This window comes from Zea mays, chromosome 4, assembly GCF_902167145.1.
Source record: "Zea mays cultivar B73 chromosome 4, Zm-B73-REFERENCE-NAM-5.0, whole genome shotgun sequence".
NCBI lineage: Eukaryota > Viridiplantae > Streptophyta > Magnoliopsida > Poales > Poaceae > Zea > Zea mays.
In genome coordinates, this window is record NC_050099.1 from 124,463,926 (window position 1) to 124,482,902 (window position 18,977).

Genomic DNA, 18,977 nt, shown 5'->3' on the forward strand with positions numbered 1-18,977 from the left:
GAAATGGTCGAGCGGAGTAGAAGTCAGAGACGGAGCGTAGTGGCGTGGGTGTCGTGGATGTGGCGGCCAGCGCCAGTGGGAAGAAGAGGAGCTCGAGTTGGTGGGGATGGCCTTACCGTGGGCGGCGGTGGCGGCAGGCTGCTGCGGCGGGGCGGCTTCTTGCTCTGTGGCGGCGGGGGAGGTACCTCGCGTGTTGGCTGTCTAGCGCCATGGATAGAATGTGCGCGGTGGGGGAGGCGCAGTTTCTGGGGGAGCGCGGTGGGGAGGCGACTGAGAATGGCATACGCGCGGTGGCAGAACGTGACGTACGGGTGTAGACGCCTACAATGAAATTTTATAAAGTAGTAGAGATATATATTTTTGTGCCGGCTAAACTGGCCCTTAGAGCGAAGCCGCCACCTCTCTTTTCGTTCCAGCGAGACCCGTTCTGCCACGGTCTATAATCGCAAAAATCTCGACACAAGGCGAAACGGGATCGCCCGCCCAGTCCACGCACCAAATTTCCATTCCATCTTACCTGCTTGAGTACTACTCTCCCGTTCACCACGTTCACTCCGTATCTCTCGTGCCTTTTTCCTTTCCTGGTTGCGACGAGCCGACGACTGGGCGGACGCCGCTGCCGCCCTACGCCAGGTCTTCGTCGGCCCCTTCGACGAGCACACACAAGGTATGCCATCTCTTCTCCTCCCTTCCTTTCCCTTTCCTTCCTGCCGTGCGAAACCGAGCACCCAATGAACTCTCCGTGGTTTCGGACCCAAACCCTAACGTAAGCTATCTGTGTTTTGGGTTGACATAATTACGAGTATATACTGTTCGCTGCAGATTCAGTCGGGAATGTTGAATGCATAGTGTAATTTCTGCGCAAAAAGATGGCATCAGACGAGTTCATCAGCCTTGACGCACCTTGTGAGGCTGATGCGAAAGATGAAGGGGGAGACGTTCAGGTTAAAGCTCCTGATGTGAGTGGGATGGAGCCTCTGGTATCGGATCTCCAACCAGAAGGGAAAGCTGGTGCTGTGGGTAGTAATCCCAAGACATCTGCTGGGAACCTGGATCTTGAAGAGGGGCAAGTGGAAGATATGGACCTCGCGGATGATGACGTAGTGGTTGGAAAGGATCAGCTATTAGATGCTTCCATTCAGCCCGAGATCAGTGTTGCAGCTGTGCAGACTGTGATTGGTTTTGAGGTCAAGCTGGACAAGGGGGACGGGACTGAAAATGAAATAATTTATGAGTCAAACAGCATCTCTATTGAAGAAAGTCGTATCCTATTGAATGGAATATTATGTATTTCTTCTAATATACTTGTGCAACTGCAAGTGTCTATGTTTTCTGAAGATTCATTTGTTTCCATTGAATCCTTGGAACTGTACTTGCATAAGAAGTGCAGACTCTTGCTTATACTCCTGGGACCCTAAACATGTTATTGTGATCTGGGGGGAATTTATAGTTGTTGTTGTTCCTTGATGTGGCATTTTTAGCCTCAAGAGGAGTTAAAAGAGCCCGTGTGGAATCAAAGGAACCTTCTGTTCGTGTCATCTACAGTGACTTGACAAGGTTAATTACAAGATGCTTTCCATTCTCACTAATATATATGGTAGCACATGACATTTTGTCGTACCAACTTTCATGCTCCAGAAAATATTTGTAAATCATTTGGTTATCTTTTAATAGTATTGGTATCTTAATATCTCAGGGAAAGCAAACGAAAGCTTATGCAATTGATGCAACAATGGTCTGAGTGGCAGGCTAGAAGGATGCACCATTTGGAGGTACTGTTCCCTATAATTATGTATGCTTCTAGTGTATGTGCCTCCATTTTTATCTGTATATCCTTAGTCTTTGACAGTGCCATAGATGAGTCTAGCTGTTTCTACTGTGGGGATATGGGGGAGTAGAAATAATGGAACATGACAGAACTTGTTCCAGTTCTTGCAATTTTGAATCTTTCTTACTCACTCAAGTGTTACCACAGTGATTCAGTATTGTCCTTATAACCTATCAGTACAAGAAGATATTGCATTCAGAAAGAATTATTTAGAAATGATATAATTGAAGTTTCTTGACATTTATTTTCCTTCTGGAAATAACAGGAAGCTGTGGAAGTGACCTTAGAAAGTGGTGAAGAGACTTATTATCCTGCATTACATGTTGGTTCTGAGAAATCTTGTGCCGTGGTATGTATGTCATTATGTTGAAGTTGACCTGACAATGTCCAGAAACAATATTATATGATTACTTTGAATATATGATTGGTGATTTATCTTGTGTTCTCTTTTTCTCGTTATGCTCTGGCTTCAGCTGGGTGTTACTTGGACAGTTGGGCATTAACACCATCTTTAACGTAAAACCTATCTTAATTATTTGCAATCTAAGAAACTAAATGTACAGAGGTGGTCATACTTTTTGACTTATGAAGACTGCATGCATTTTAGTGTCTATTTTGTTCTTTTTTCTAAAACGATTTCTTTAAAAGTAAAATTTAAAAATTGACAACTACTTTGACACATTTGTAGGAAGCAACTTCTGGTGCTCATTGCAGAAACCTACAATTATTTTGAGTTCTTGGCACCTTGTTGCAGAAGACCATCACTATAACTTTCTAACCGTGAACCCACATGTCAGCCCCTGTAGCATGTCACTGGTGGTCTCATGTTTCAATGTTTCTGGTGAGGAAGTTGTAGGTTTCTGGAATGGTCCCCGGAAGTTCTAGTTTCTTGCAACATGTGTCAAATTAGCTATAGGTACTATAAAAAATCAAATTGATTGATGTGATAACTAATAGTAACTCAAAGAGCTTCTCTAAAATTCTATCTCTGTTATCTCTAGTTGGAGAGCCATCCGATGAATATTCTCTTTTATGTATCTCTTATTTCCCATGGACTCTCTTAATTTCATTATCTATAGTTCTATACTCGAATGACTTGTAGTAACTTTCCTTGTGTCAAAAATTTATGATAGAACTACTATATATGGAATTTAAAGAGTGATGTAGATTCTTCGCTAGTGCAGAGCAACAAGAGTGGTTTTGGAGAGTTGAAAGAGTGGTTAGAAAGTCTATTGGAACCTGATTTTTTTTGAAATTTTGTAATTTGTGATAAATAGCCATGCAGAGACTCTTGGAGATGCTCTAATGTATTGTTGCTTTCTATTTTCATTTTCCTATTTTTTTGTTTTAAATGTTTTTTTTCTTTCCATTGCCAAAAGTATTCCACCGCCTCTTGGTAAGCTATCACTCTTGACTTAGCTACCTACCTGGTAAAGTGAGTATGTCCTTTATTGGCATATGATAGTGCATGTGCATCTAACTGTGCTAATTTGAAAATAGTTTTTCCCCATAATCCCATGTGTAAGCCTTAATTTTGCAGTAGGGACTTCCATGTTTTGGTCCTTGTTCCATTTTTCTATTTATCTGGTGACATTAGCCTCTTCCTTCAGATACGCTTAGCCTTTGAGGACATGTTGGAAACTAAATCAATCTTACGCGTTCAGAATGGCAAATATGCTACAACTGTGTTCGTATTCAACAGAAATAAACTTTGGAATCTGAATGCAGTGTTACTTCCCACTTGCAGCCATATGCTTTTATTATTTTCATTTGAAACACCTCATTTTAGTACTACATATCATAGTTGTTAAGGCGTCCCTAAGGCGATGCTTAGGCGACACCTAAATGCTAAGGCGTGCTCTGGCCATAAGGCGTCCGCGTCTCCTTGCCTGGGAGCCTAAGGCATCCGCTTTGGCCATTAGGCCGTCGCCCCGGCGCCTTGGAGAGGTATAAGGTGACGCTATGAGGACGCCTTGGGGTGTTGTACGGGGAAGACGTGGCGTCCCGTGGGTCGGCGCAGGTTGCGGCGGCGTTGCGCTGGTCGGCGTAGGTCGCGGCAGCGTCGCGCGGGTCGGAGATGGTCGCGCACGTCCTCTCCCTCCCTCTCTCTCTCAGGTGTGCGGGCGGTGACCTCCCCTGCTCACTCTCCTCTCTCTCTGGCGGCGACTCCCTCTCCCCTCTCTGGCAACTGCAGGGTGGCGGCTGAAGGCTGCTGCAAGGTGCAGCTGAGGGATGGAGTTAGGTCAATAAGTGGGCTGACTGGGCCGGGAAATAGCAGTCTGATGGCCCATATGTCTTTAAACTCTTATTTTTTCTCTTCTTTTTACTTCTCTATTAAACCAGTAAATCTATCAGTTATGTATTCATTTTTTCCTAATCTTCTACTACTATCTATTAGTTATGTTAATATTTTAATTCTATTATGTTGGTTTAGGTTGAACTTGTACCCTTATTTGTACTACCATCCCTACCTATTTAAGATCATATTCCTATATTTATATATTAGTTAGGCGTCGCCTTGCCTTACGCCTTACGCCTTACCGCTTAAAAGGTAAAAAGGGGTCGGCCGCCTTATCTCGCCTTACCGCCTTAACAACTATGCTACATATTCTGACATGGGCATAGTCCTCTGTTCTTTGTTACTGTACTGATTGATAATATGCATCTAACATTTCATGTAATCTTTAAACAAATTGCTGTATTGTACTATGGTTTATTTCTGCTTTTTGTGGGATACTTAACTGGAATATAGTTATTCACTTTGTTTTGTTTTCTTGTTTTTCTTATTCTGACAAGTCCTTTTGGGTGGATAACCAAGCAAGGGAAAGTGATACAGTAGATGATGGTTCTGTTCCACTGTATGACCGGGAGTTTACCTTGCACTCGACTCCTCTAGGTGGTTCATCAAACACTGAAAGGTAGAGGTTACTATTATTAACTGCTTATTGTATATTTGCAATTGCACTGCCCTTAGTAATTGTGGTATATTGCCTGGCATGTAAAGAAAAAAATGGAAGTCATCAGTTTCCTTATTTTTTTTCTTCTCCCTGATCTGAACTGACATTATCACCACCAACTATGAAGTGATTGCCATTTTTTTTCTCGATCGTTTAGAACCTGTTTGGAGTACTCGAATTTTGACAGAATTCTGTTATGCATAAAAATGTTCTACTTCCACATGAATTAGAGATTTTCCTGCATTCCATTGTGGGGCTTCAATGGTTGTCACTTTTCTTTTTAGATATTTACTCTCTCAATATTCATCAATCAACCATTTTCATGGTTAGTATCTCAATCTATCTTATTATGCTAGCATAGTGTCAAATTTGTGCTGCAACTATTTAGAGGAAAAATCTTGGTGGTATTAATGTATATGCACTCAGTGACTCAGGCTTATTAGGCTAATGGATAAATTGTCCCTCATCTGCTCATCTTGTGGCAAATCTGAATACCTTGTGTTATTTATTAGTTGTAGGCTTGTTGTAGCTCACCATTATTGTTTACTAGTTAAATTACAAAATTATGCCTGAAATGGTCCTTCAACAGCTGATAATAATTCACATGGCATTATCTTATTCTCCCATTTTCTGACTGTACAATTTTTTAAAATTCACGTGCTTAGTTTTTGTTCTGGCACTGTCAAATTATGTTTTGTTCTGGCCTTTTGTTATCCTTCTTTCAAAGACTCCCCTTTTGGCTTTTGATGACCGTTCCCAACTTCCCATTGCTAATGTTGTATCATTTTCACTTGGACCAACAACTGATGTATCTTGTTTCCCTTCCAACAGGGTGGATAAGGACGATTCACGCTGCTTCAATTGTGGTTCTTATAGCCATGCTATGAAGGATTGCCCAAAGCCTCGGGACAATGTTGCAATTAGCAATGCACGAAAACAGCATAATTTGAAAAGAAACCAATCTAATGTTAACCGTGTACAAAACCGATACTACCAGAAAACGCCCGGCAAATTTGATGATTTGAAAGCTGGAGTACTGGGACCTGAAACTAGACAGTGCTTGGGGATCGGGGTACTGACTATACCATTTGCAGTCAAAATTTGAACATCCTGATTTTATTGATATTATGGTTATATTTGGCTGGTCTACCAGTACACATAAGTCTTCTGATGTATTTACAGTGAGATAAAAATGACATTTATCTGTACTCCTGTTAGTTAATGAGATACCACTACACATTTAACATTCATGAGATGAAAATGATTAGTTTATTACTCTCAATAAATGGCGCATGCGAGTTTGGTTAGTTTTGCAGATGTTGAAATAGCAACTTTTTTTTGTCTATTCAAGCGTCATGTTCATTGTGTGGATAACTGCATGAGGTTCCTGTTGTTCAAGGTTAAGTAATTCTGTGGAGTCAATGCTCTTTGTCTTATTTATCATCAACAATGATTGATAGATTTCCATGTCCATACTTCAAAGATCCACATCATGTTTATACACAACTAAATGCATTTGTTGTGTTGGCCTGCTGGTATAACAATCACAATAAGCTTTTCCTAGTCACTTCATACTAGCAAATGATGCAAGAAGCCTCAACAAAGTGGTAATAACACTGCAAAGTTAAGCCTTATCGTCACACTTTATTCTGGTAGCCTCTGAGCAGACATTCATTTTGTTAGAGGAGTTCTAGTCCTCTGTTTTCATTTTTTATTTTTGGGGTTGTATGATCTTTCATGCTGAACAAATAATTGACTTAACTGCACATAATTCGTTTGAATTCAGAATGGTAGAATCACATCCTAAATATAACTATGTTTTGCAGGAGAATGATCCTCCTCCTTGGCTGCACAGAATGCGTGAGTTAGGCTATCCTCCGGGCTACCTAGGTAAGCCCAACTTCAGTACACATTTTAATATTTGTGAAGTATGCAAACTTTTGTTTCTGATGTTCATAGTTTTGACTACTCTAGTTAAAAAAAGGAAATCACAAAGTTGCGTTGGGCTAGTTCTTTAAACTATTTTTTACTTGGCCTGTTCGACCAATCAATCTTATACATCGTTTTGTCTTAGAAGCACCTGCAATTCAATTAGCTTGATTCCTCTATGGAAGTCAGGCAGTGAACAGCATCATCATGAGGATGGCTTGTGAATTCAAACTTGTGTATATTTGTTTACATTAGGCATTACATAAGTTTCATAGCAGCTGTTTTATAGTGATATTGTTGTCCATTGATTGTGATTTTAGATGTGGTTGACGATGAAGATAGACCTTCTGGTATCACCATATTTGGAGATGGTGAGGTGAAACTAGAGTATGAGGAGGGAGAGCTTTCAGAGCAAGGCGAAGCATCTCCGCCTAAGAAAAAGATGACAGTGGAATTCCCTGGAATAAACGCCCCCATCCCAGAAAATGGTGATCAGTGGCTGTGGGGTAGCACCCCGCCCCAGTCCTCAGGCCGCCACCACTCATTGGATTCGAGGGATTTCCATGATAGAGGGCCTCCTGGCGCTGATCATTATTCACCGAGATACCACTCCCACGATTTTGGACCTTTGCGCCCAAGCATAGGGAGATCACACTCAGACAGGGGGTGGAGAAGCCCACCTCGTTATGATAATCCGCCTGCAGATGATGGTGCCTGGACCCCGCATTCATACCCCAGCAGGCAGCACTTGGGCCATTACAGCTCGAGCTCTGAGATGTCGTCACGCCATTCCAGGGACAAAGACAGAGATAGGCATGATAGCAGGCATTACCACCACCGCAGATGAGTCAAGCCTGTAGCTGATTTGTATCATATTCTTTTGCTGAAGAATCCTCTACCTGACGCATTCGATCTGACATAGAAATCAGTCCTGCTATAGTTTCTTAAGTTACGAAATTTCCTTTCCTTCCAATATATTTTTGCAGCAGTGCTCCCAAACCCATGGTAGAGAGTGACCTTATCTCGTCTGGTCCGTGAGCTGTATCTGAATTATATGACTGCCTTCCTCACATATGCAACTCTTGCTCCTTCCTTGACTGTTATGGGCCTGCTTGGTTCAGGGACTAACTAATGTTTAGTCAGGGGACTAAAGTTATACCTGTTTGATTACAGGGACTAAGGTGCTGTTTGGTTTAGTACTTGAAGTGGTAACGGGAATGGAGTGGGCTACCGCCGCTATCTGATACATTGTTTGGTTAATGTGGAAAACGTGATCAACTCCGTTTACAGCGTTCGATAACACTGTTGGCTGTCGGCCAGGATAGCTACTAGCGATCTGGAAATGCTGCAGCCTGATATGTGGAAATTGCACTGCAGTAGACAATACGAGCAACAAAAATAACAGAAATACTTCCATATTTCGGACCATTATCCGTGCCGCATCACCATGTTCAATGAAGAGCAAGAATTTATGGAACTTGCACATACTTCTAGAAATCTACACAAACTTACACAAAATTTTGTATTCCAGAAATTTCAGACCATTATCCATGCTGTAAAATTGTTCCAACTTCAAAAGCTTCACAGATGAACATTAGCTTATTAGAACTTATCATCTCTTCATCTCACTTTTTTTTAGCCTAATCTAATGAAGGACAAAAAAAGATAAGCAAAGTCATAGTCAAACAATACATGTAGTAATTTGTACATGCACATTTAGATGCATACAACAAGCATAATATATTATCCATATTTTAATCCATACAACAAGCATCAGATATAATTCAACTTTTCAATTAAATGTGATCGAGTCTATACAGAAGTGTCAAGATTTATTAAAATAAACCAGTATCATTAGGGTCCTCTTTGGTTAGGCTTTGAACTAAAAATTGTTTTTGATCTACTAGAAGACTCATAACACCCTCTCCCTGTTTTAACTGTTTTTACTTAAAAATTGTCACTAATGGCACTAACAGCTAGACAAACACAGCTAGAAAGAACAACTAGTACAAAAGGCTTGAAAATGTTGCCTCCTAATGGCACTAACAGCTAGAAAGAACAACCAATACAAAAGTCTTGAGAACTTACTGGCGAGCATGTTTAGTATGAACTCTCTCCTTAGAGTCTCTAGAAGTACAAAAAGCATGGTCATCTGGTTTGGCACATTCACAAACACACTCGCTGCTTTGACAAAAAACAGTACCAGTAAGTCCCAACCTAGTCAGCTCTGTTATAGATTTTTGTTGTAGGGCTTGCATTTGATCCTCATGTGTAGCCTCATCTTGGAGCTTAGCTTCACGATCCATGATTTTAGTCATTTTCCAATGTGATTTGAAGCATTCTTAAGATCACCACGAAATCCACCTAACATATCCAAAAATGGGTCACTTGACTTGCTAACTTTTCATTTCCTTTGTCTCGCTTCCTTCTTTAGAGGTTGATGAAGTAGAATCAAATGAGTTCCTATCTAAAGCCCATCGTGTTGTTTCTCTAGACATACTATCTTCTTCCACTTCCCGATCATGGCTCTCTTCCAAAGTTATTTCTTTCCGCAAGTTTAAAATGGCATCACCAAGACCTTCACCACCTTCTCTTGTAGCATTGTCCTTCCCACATATAGCGGCTAAGGTATCAAGGTGTGATAATGAAATGCCATACAAGCCCTTTGCATCAGGATATCTCTACAAGAAATCACTTTAAGAAATCAGTACAATCAAAATGAGTTCATTAAAATAAATAGAATAAAAGAGGACACATGCTCCTAGACAGTGCCCGTAAAACACCCTAAATCTATCAATTGAAGCAACCTAGTTTGATTTATTAATTTTCAAAAGAAAGAAAAAAATCTTCATGTTTACAAATAATCAAATGATAATATAAATAAATGAAATATTTTCTTGAATAGATACAAATTTACCAAGTGTTTGACGCATTCTACCGAAGCATTTTTTATTTGGTTTGCAAATCCATTTTTTGGGTTTAACTTGTGTGAGATGAAAACTTCATTTTATAAAATAATAATGAATTGATAGCATATATAGGTTTAGGAAACATGCGATTATATATGTGATTAATTATTTGATTAAAAAAATCCTATTTTTGTTGATTTATGTTTTTTGTAATCTTGATTTTATTTAATCAGTAGATTTATCCTAAAAGTAGTTCTTTTCAAATTGATTATTTTATGTAAGTATTAAAAATATATTTATATTTTTAATGAATAACCTATTCTAGAAAAGAAATTAAAAAAAGGAAAACCAAAACTCACGAACGCTCGCTCTCACTGGCCGTTCGGCCAGAAGCCCAGCAGGCCGCTAGGACCGCCCACGCTCAGCCCCAGCCCTCTCCATGTGCGCATGACAGGTGGGACCCACTACTTTCTTCTCTCCTTCCCTAGTCTCTCTCCTGCACGCAGAATGGGACGCATGCCGGCATGCGCAGCCGCCGCTGCAAACTGCCGCCTCGACGTCTACCGCCGCTGCTTCGCCTTGCGGCTAAGCTCTCTCTCTCTTTGCCTCCCCAGCTCAGTGGAAAGTGTTGCCGCCGCCTTCGCTCCACGCCAGACCGATCATCTCCTCTCCCCTGGTGGACGCCGCGCCGTTACTTCCCACTAGCTCGACGCTACAGCTTCCATCATGAATGGTGAACGCGAGTCCCTGCTTCACAACCGGCGCCCCCTCGCCTCGTCTAGGCCAATAAAGCCACGACCGAAGCCCATCCTTTCCGTTTCCCCTGCTCGCCATACCTCCACTCCCTGCTCCTCTTACGCGCCTCCAACCTCGCTGTCGAACCTGACGCTATTTGTGCGAGCGCCGAGCGTCGCTCCCTGCTCTCCTGCAGCCGCCGTGTCGTTCGTTGTTCATGCCACTGCCGCACCTCAGAGTCTCCTCGTCGCCGTTGGAAAGCACTAGCAAGTTCACCGCGATCTCCTCCGCCGTTTCCCCATCTCGGCACTGCCCCTGCGATGGCTTCCCCTGCCCAGCTCCGCTGTCCCCTGTTCGCCGTGTCCCTGCTGCCGTGAGCCCGTGACTAGAGAGAAGCAAGGTAGAAAAAGTCTAATTCGTGATATATCCTCTGATGACTACAGTTAATCAGAGATCTAGTTTATACGTTTTTTAAATTGATTATTTAAATCTAAATTAGTTAGAATTTATTTGATTAGCTGCATAAGTATGCGATTAATATTTTTAGTTATTATTTCAATCCGTTTTCATATTTTCACAACTTAGTTTAATTTATGTTGGTTGAAATTGATTTAAGTATAGTTTTCTAAATAAGAAGTAAAAGAAAAGAGTAGATCACATTTTGTTAAAAAATAGTAGATAAATAATTATATATATATATATTATAAAATATGATTTAATTTTGTATTCAAGTTTATATATATATATATATATATATATATATATATATATATATATATATATATATATATATATATATATATACACGTGTGTGTATATAAGTTGCTTATTCATAATAAAGTTTTCTAAAAATGCTAAAATAGTAAAATTGTTGTTCATATATTTAAATTGAAAATGATGGATTATATGATTAAATATAGTTTTCTTTTCAAATTTAGGTCAAGTGTTTTCCTAATAAAAAGATAAATATTTACTATCCTTTCCTATAAAACTTGATTTAGTCTTATAATTATATATTCTTTGCAAATTTTACTCGCCATAGAGCTTTTCTAAAAGAAATGTTAAAATGACATAATTATTCTTCATGTTCTTTTTATAATTAAAATATTAGTTTATATATTGGTTATGAATATATCTTTCTTAATAATAATATAGATTATGTGTTGTCGGTGTTTGGACCGTAGGCCCTTAACCAACCAGTAAATAAGCCGCGTGGTCGACTCTAAGGGTCCCTTTGGTAGGGCTTATTTTTCAGCTTCGGCTCTGGCTCATGCAAAAGTTGTGCCAAACACCTCTTTTTCAAATAGCTTCACCAGTGAAGTGCTTTTCCAAAATGAACTAGAGGGCATGAGCCAAAAAAGTGGCTCACCCGGCTTCAGCTCACGTCATTTTTGCACAATAGCCCTCCCACCAGTACAAATTATTTTTTTTGGTCCTGCCCTCAATCCCTAGCCACGTACAGGAGAGATAAACTATACAAGGGTCTTTCTGAAAAACAACCTATAAGCCGTTTTGCCAAATGATTTTTCAGAATGGCTTTGGCTCATCTAAAGAAGTGGCTTCACCTCGTGAGCCAGAGCCAAAGCCGTTTTTGGAGAAGCCAGAGCCCTGCCAAAGGGGCCTTAAATGGTGTGCGAGGTGACACAAGCGATTATCCTGGTTTGGGCTACTCAAGGCCCTACTTCCAGCAGAGAGGATGAGACTTATATTGCTCGCACCGTGGTATCTGTAGTAGGGGATTACAAGCACAGCGGGAGAGGGGAAGTCCCCAAGTCCCTAGAGACGATTGAGACAAGTGCCAATATCTAAGACAGAGTGAGAGAGATAGAGTTCGTCTACGTGTGTCGATCCCTCCTCCGTGGAGGGACCACTGCCCTATTTATACACCAAGGGGAGCGTCCGCAGTGAAGCTGAGTCTTGTATTCGAAGGAGAGATGCCCTGGCGTCTGATGTGACGACAAAATGTGCAATAGATTCGTGCCTGCTGACTTCCCATAGAGAGCCGAGGCCGAGACCAGGGGGTGTCCGTACGCCCGAGCTCCCGAGGGAGAGGCCGGCCATGTCATAGTGGTTGTAAATAGCGCCGGGGTATGGGCCAAAGGCTGCTTACGGGGCGCGTCATCGTCCTGGCGCGTGATGACGTCGAGATTCCCTGCAGCACAAATCGAGATCAGAGCCCTTGCTTGGTTGATGCAGAAGTCTTCCCGAGGTGCTAGCCAAGCTGTCTCTCGACGTGCGCTATAGTCGGGCGGAGTGGCTGCCTGCGGATTCGCGGCGTAGTCGGTGGCCGAGGCTGAACTCGGGCGAGGCGGAGAACTTGCCCGAGGGCTAAGCTTGGGGTCGGACGAGGCGGAGAGGTAGCGCCCGAAGACTCGTCCGCTCGGCTTGTCGTATTAGGTGTCCCATCGGAGGGCGTCAGGCGGCGTGCGCGCACTGTTTGGCACAGGCATAATCATACCGCTGTGTTAGATGTGATCGCTGTCTTGTCCACCACTGTGCTTCACTACCACGACGCGGGTTGGCACACGCATTAAATGCGCATGTCCCCTTCCTGTTTTCGAGTGCCCTTGTCCTATCTACTTGAGGTCGGCTCGGGCGAGACGGACTGGGCTGAGGTGGCCTCGGGCGAGGCGGAGTGAGTGGTGTCGACCTCGGGTGAGGTGGAGCCCTGCTCGAGGTGGGAGACCCTCGGGGGACGTCTCAGTTTTTTATAGGTGGCTCAGCTGTCACCCTTCAGGAGTTTAGTCCTTATTTCTCTGAGTGCATTTGTTAGGGGGTAATTCAGATGTCCCTAATTATTGCTCCCGATAGTAGCCCTCGAGCCTTCCAAGGAAGTACCTTTGGTACTTGTTTGGAGGCTCTGCTGCTTGCCCGCGAACATGCTGCTTTTTGAGAAATAGGACGTGCTTGTTTTCCAATGGGTGTGCTCGAGCGCACCCGTCGGGTGTAGCCCCCAAGGCCCTGAAGGAGTGGTTGACTCCTTCGGGGGCTTTTGTTCTTTGATAGGCCCCATTTGATCTTTGGTCAGACCATGTGAGCCTTTTTGCGTAATTTGTGAGGGCAGCCCCTGAGCCCTTGCATGGAGCAACAGGTTGATCGAGGGATGTCTCGACTTTTGGTTCATACTCCCCTCCATCGCCTCTCCATGAGGAGGAAGAGGGGGAACACGTCATGCTACCCTCGATGGGCAATGAGCACAACGTTTCCATTGAGCTGCTAACGGGTGATCCGAGTGAGGGTCCGAGCTCCTTTCGATTGGAGTCGGCTTGAGGTCCGGAGACATGCCCCAAAGGCACCTGCGGGTGATTTGCCTAGTCCCAGACTTGTTCGATGGGGTTCAAGGGCTCGACGCCTCCCTACGATGAGATACTGTAACACCCTGAATTTGGGGGTATAAAATTTCTTCTCTAAATGCCTATCAAATTCAGCTATTACCCTTTGTCTCTCTCTAATCTCTATCTTTTCCTTTTAATTAAAGTTAAGTTAATTAGGTGAGTGATTAATTATTTATTTTGCCAAAACTATGTGAGTCATGATTTGTTGCATCATGCTGAGCCTAAATTATTCTTTGATTTTATGCACAAGTTTGAATTATTTGAATTTATATTTGTGGTTTGTTTGAATTTGAATCCAAAGGAGAAAAACAAAAGGAAAAGGAATTGGGAAATTCAGAATAAAAGAAAAGGGAAAAGAAGGCCAGACACCCTCCCTCCTAGGCATTTCGACCCACTCAGCCCAGCTAGCCGCCCGTGCGCGCCTGTGTCCGCTGACAGGCAGGCCCCACCTGTCGGTGTCGTGCCCCACTTACTCACTCGCCCTCTCCCTCTCTGCCCAGTGGGGCTGCCTCGTCGGCTCCTTGGCCCGTTGTGCGCTCGCGCGCCTGTGTCGCTGTTCCGCGGGCCCCGCTTGCCAGGCCCTCTCCCCTCCTTCAACCGTTCGCCCGCGCGGACCGCGCGCACGCACGCCGAGACCGCCGCGCCCACGTCGCCTCCTAGCGCAAAACCGCCGTCTCGACCCCCTCCTCAAGTCCCTGGACACACCCACTTTCCCCCCTGCCTCATTCACTTCGCACCTGCGCACTCACCTAAGCTGCGCGCATCCGTTCTTCAAGCTCGCCGGAGCTCCCCCATCGCCAGGCCTCCTGCGCCCGAATCCACCCCTTGACCGTGCTCCGTTACCGCCAGGCAAAGCTTCGCCGTCGATTTCACCTCCCCCGAGGTGAATTTCCTCGCTGGACTTCTCCTTCTCTCTCCCCTGTTTTCTCTGTTCCATCAATTAGCCGTTGGTGATCATCGGCACCGTCTCCGCACCGTCGTACCGAGACCCCCCGGCCAAACGCAACTGCCCCGCGCCTTCTTCGCCCGCGTGGAGTCGTCGGCTCCGGCCATGGCGCTCGCACCGAGCGCGCAACCGAGGAAGACGACAACCCTGACAAGGTGGACCCGCCCGTCAGCCTCACTCTCCCCCTCTTTTTTCCCTCGCGTGGCCGCTGACCGATGGACCCTGGGTCCCACGCGTCAGCGCAGCGCCAAACCCATGCCCCTTCGCTCTAAGTCGCCGCCTGAAGGGCCCCGCCCTCGAGTGCGCCCCTGCAGCCGCGCCCGCGCTTGCCCCGCGCCGCTGACCAGCGGGCCCGGCCTTGTTGTGGCCCCGCCCGTGAGGCGCTAACGCCCTAGCACCCAGTCGTTCGCCCACCCGGTCGCTGGCCCATGGGCCCTGCATGATAGGCATCCGCGCCCGCGTGCTCACCTCGTCAGTTCTAATCCTGTCTGTCTATCTGAGATCTGACAGCTGGGAAGGCTCGACACCCCTTCGGTTTTCCGTTTTGTAAAAAGAACCCCCAGTTCTCGGGTAATAGAACCTACCGTCCCTGGTTTTTGCGCGCAGGCCCCTGTAATCTTGCAGATTGAACCCTGCACTTATTTAATCACAGAATTGGACCTAATTTTGAATTTTAAACCTCAAAATTTGTTTATTTCATATCTTTTGCATATGAACTCCAAATTGAGTGATTCAAATTGCAAAATGTTCATAGGATTAGTCTCTGCCCAAATAAATTATGATCATTCAATGTCTGCACATTCTAATTTTATGCTTAGACTATAGGTTAGTTTATGTAATAGTTAATTTACTTCAAAAGATAAATAAAAAGGAAACACTAATGGTAATTAGATGTTTAACCTTGTGAGGCTAATAATATGTAATGTATGGATTTATCCCTGGTATAACTTTTGTGTCTCATTAAAATAAGTGGAATTAAATTATGTAATCATGGAGATAGACAACACTTAGAGAATAACAAACTTTTAAATGTGTTAGTTCACCCTATAACCTAAACTACCTCTTAAATTTATGTTGTTCTTTTGAGATGTGTTCACTTGTTTGTACATGATTAGTGTGTTGTTCATTTGTTTTTATCCAAATGTATTGAATGCATGATCGCTTAATTTAGACGACGAGCAGCCCGTGGTTCCTGAGTGTGTTGCCGAAGACTTTCTTGAGCGGCAACCTCGTGAAGTCAAGTGTCCTCTGACCTACTATGTCCTACTTACTTTATAATTCACCGTCCTGCATTACTTTATTGAAAACTAAGGATTGACTAGTCTGTATTCATCTTGTCCTTGTTACCTTTTTGGGTTACTATGGTTAGCTTTATGTATTGCTTTAACTTAATCAATGAACATGATGTGAATATATATGATACGATGATGTTATCTCGATGATGATCTTGTGATACTTTAGGGGACTCAGGTTGTTCCCTGAGTACCTCTCCGTAAGGACCTATTCGTTGAGTGACCACCCGAGATAACAGTGCAACCATGAGGGTGGAATGGAACAACCTTAACTGAATAATTAGATGAACCTGGGGGTGTAGTTGGCTTTGCCGGAGGGCCGTCAATGGGGGCCAAGGCATAGTGCTCGCTCTGTTAAGGGTGGGTGCCGAGGTTCATTCGGTTTGGTTTTGTTAGTCACCCACTTTAGGGAGGTGTACTGTGTTTGTACGACTGATAAAACCTAACGAGTAGCTATGCACCAAGGGAGTCTTTGTAAAGGCTACATACTGATACCCTGCCAGGCCACCTAGGTAGTGGTCAATGGGGAGTAGCGCTCTCCGGGCACAAAGAGAATCACGACTCGTGGGTAAAGTGTGCAACCTCTGTAGAGTGTTAGAAACCGGTATATCACGGTTAAGAGCAGCGTTGGGTTCCTCTTTAATTAGAAGAACTTTTGATACTTTTATGATGATGATTATAATTATGATCTCTGGTATTTTCTCTTAGATGGAGTACATTTGGGTAATAACTGGGTTTATTACTAAAATTTGGCTCTACTATTAGTAATAAATACTTGACCAACTAAAATCATCTGCTTAACCTTAACTCCAGATACAACCAGTCCACTTTAGCCAAACGAGACATTTGCTGAGTACGTTGATGTGTACTCACCCTTACTTTAAAAAACCACCCCACCCCAGGTTGTCCCCACTGTATTCAGTGCTCAAGAGGAGATGCATGCAACATGGAGGACTTTGAGGAGTTCTAAGACTACGATGAGTTCTAATTATGTTAGTGGCAAACCCCTAGTCAGCTGTCTGTGAATGCCTTATCTGCTACGTTTGCTTTTCCGCACTTTAATGATATTAATGACAATGTTATTTAATGACTATGGATGTCTTGGACATCTTGATGTAATAAAGTATCTTTCCGCTATTTACTTTGAGTAATGTGTGATGATGTCCAATTATGTAATCGTTGTGTACGTGAGTTTCTGATCTTGGCACATACATAGTTCGTATTCGGTTTGCCTTCTAAAACCGGGTGTGACATAAGTGGTATCAAAGCCTTGCTGAATATAGGACCGCTAACCTAGACTAGAATTGTCGTCCTAAGGACTATAGACCCCTACCCTTACCTTGACCTTTGGTGTCATTTCAAAAGTTGGTCATCTTGACCAATTCTATGTTATATTACTATCTATATACTCATCTTACAAATTTTTTTACCTCACTTTGCTTTCTGTTTACTTGCTGGTCATATAATTCTACTCTCACTCTTGTGTTTACGACGTCTTTTGTATATGGCCCGTATTAGATGCACTACATGTAAGTCAGTGATCCCCTTTTTGCCCTCTCGCCTTGCGGAGCGTCCACTGCGCCGCACGGTGACAGGTCAGTCTAGCCACCTGGAGAGACTGCATCGTCGCCTGCACGAGGAGCAGGAGCGCCGACGCCAGGAGCGGCATGACTCTTCCCCCTCGCCTCAACAGGAGGTGGAGTTTGAGAGGCAACCTTCCCCTACACCTCATCCAGATATGCCCCCTGCACCACCATAGGGCATCCTGGCTGCTGGAGGAGACCCTGACGGAGACGACGACACCAGTGGCAGTTCGAGCCACAACACGGAGCTCTCGGAGGAGCAGGAGCTGGAGGGATGGATCGCTAGACCCATCACTCGTAACGCCGCTCGCGGGTGTCACTTCCACGACGCTCTATACACCTTGCTGTGTCAGGCCTTCGACTGACACACTTGGTCCATTGAGTACCGTTGTGTAGTCTACCAGCATCGTCGCGGGTTATACCCGGACCAGTGGGAGACTACTTGATTGGTGCACCATCCGGACGATGATCTCCGGGGTGTAGAGGCCTTCTCAGAGCACTACTCTATCACTGAGAGGGATACTGCCGAGGTAGCCATGCAAAATGCTGCACGACATGCGCTTTCGCAGTACTGCTCGTTGTTTAGCGGGGTAGCTGACGACCTTGACCTTAATTACTACCCTCGTCGTTCGACCGACAACACTGGATGTGTGATTGTCTTGCCCATTGGTGAGGGCAATTCCAGGCTGTACAACATGGTCAACCTGGTCGCCGTGCTCAGCACTGAGCTAGACCACACCCTTGATGAGTTGAGCAAGGTCCGGGCGGAGGTTGTGGAACTACATGCTAAGCTCGCAGCGCGCCACTATCAAGATGGTGGTTACCCCGCTCCTATTGGGATTCAGCAGCATTATCGCTCGTCGCCCCGTAGTCGCTTTGCTTATGGCACCACTGACTGTAGGACCCAGATAGATTTGAAGCCATAGATCGACAGAGTCGGAGTCTGTAATAATGCTTAAATCAGTGCCTTAGTCTCAGTCAGTCTTAGTTAGTGTTAGTTTGCTTATCATATTCTTCTATGCCTATCATGATGAACTTGTAATGAAGTTGGATCTTTGTAATGATTGTCACCAAGGTGTGGGTATCCCCTGCCACTTGATGTAGTTATTAATAAAATCAGTTATTTAGTTGGGCAACCCATTTGTTTCCACTTTTTTCTTTATCTGAGAAGCTGTGTTTGGCTGTTTTGGGAGTCAGTGAAGATGATCAATTGTTCAGTGTCATGAACATTTCCATATATCTTTTCTTATGCTAAAAGACTACAGAGTCAGATCTGATGTGTGTGTGCTTTCTACAGATGTCTGAGAATAGGCGCAGAGGTGGAAGGTGTGCTCAGCAGCAGTGGTAGGCACCCTAGGAGGAGGCAGCTCAGCAGCAGTTGCCACCGCCACCCCCGATGACCATTGAGTAGATGTTCCTGTTGCAAACCTAGGCAGTCCAAGCAATTGGCCAGACGTTAGCAG

General features: G+C 44.0%; 1 protein-coding gene across 1 annotated transcript; it reads left to right on the top strand.

Annotated features, from left to right (window-relative positions):
• Positions 1 to 545: 545 nt before the first annotated feature.
• On the top strand, positions 546 to 7,662 carry LOC100282695 (nucleic acid binding protein). Its single transcript, NM_001155602.1, is given in 9 exon segments — positions 546 to 667; positions 823 to 1,263; positions 1,482 to 1,557; positions 1,697 to 1,772; positions 2,094 to 2,177; positions 4,625 to 4,746; positions 5,617 to 5,857; positions 6,612 to 6,675; positions 7,035 to 7,662. Coding segments are annotated over 8 exon segments (1,584 nt in total). The 5' UTR covers positions 546 to 667; positions 823 to 869; the 3' UTR covers positions 7,562 to 7,662.
• Positions 7,663 to 18,977: the final 11,315 nt, after the last annotated feature.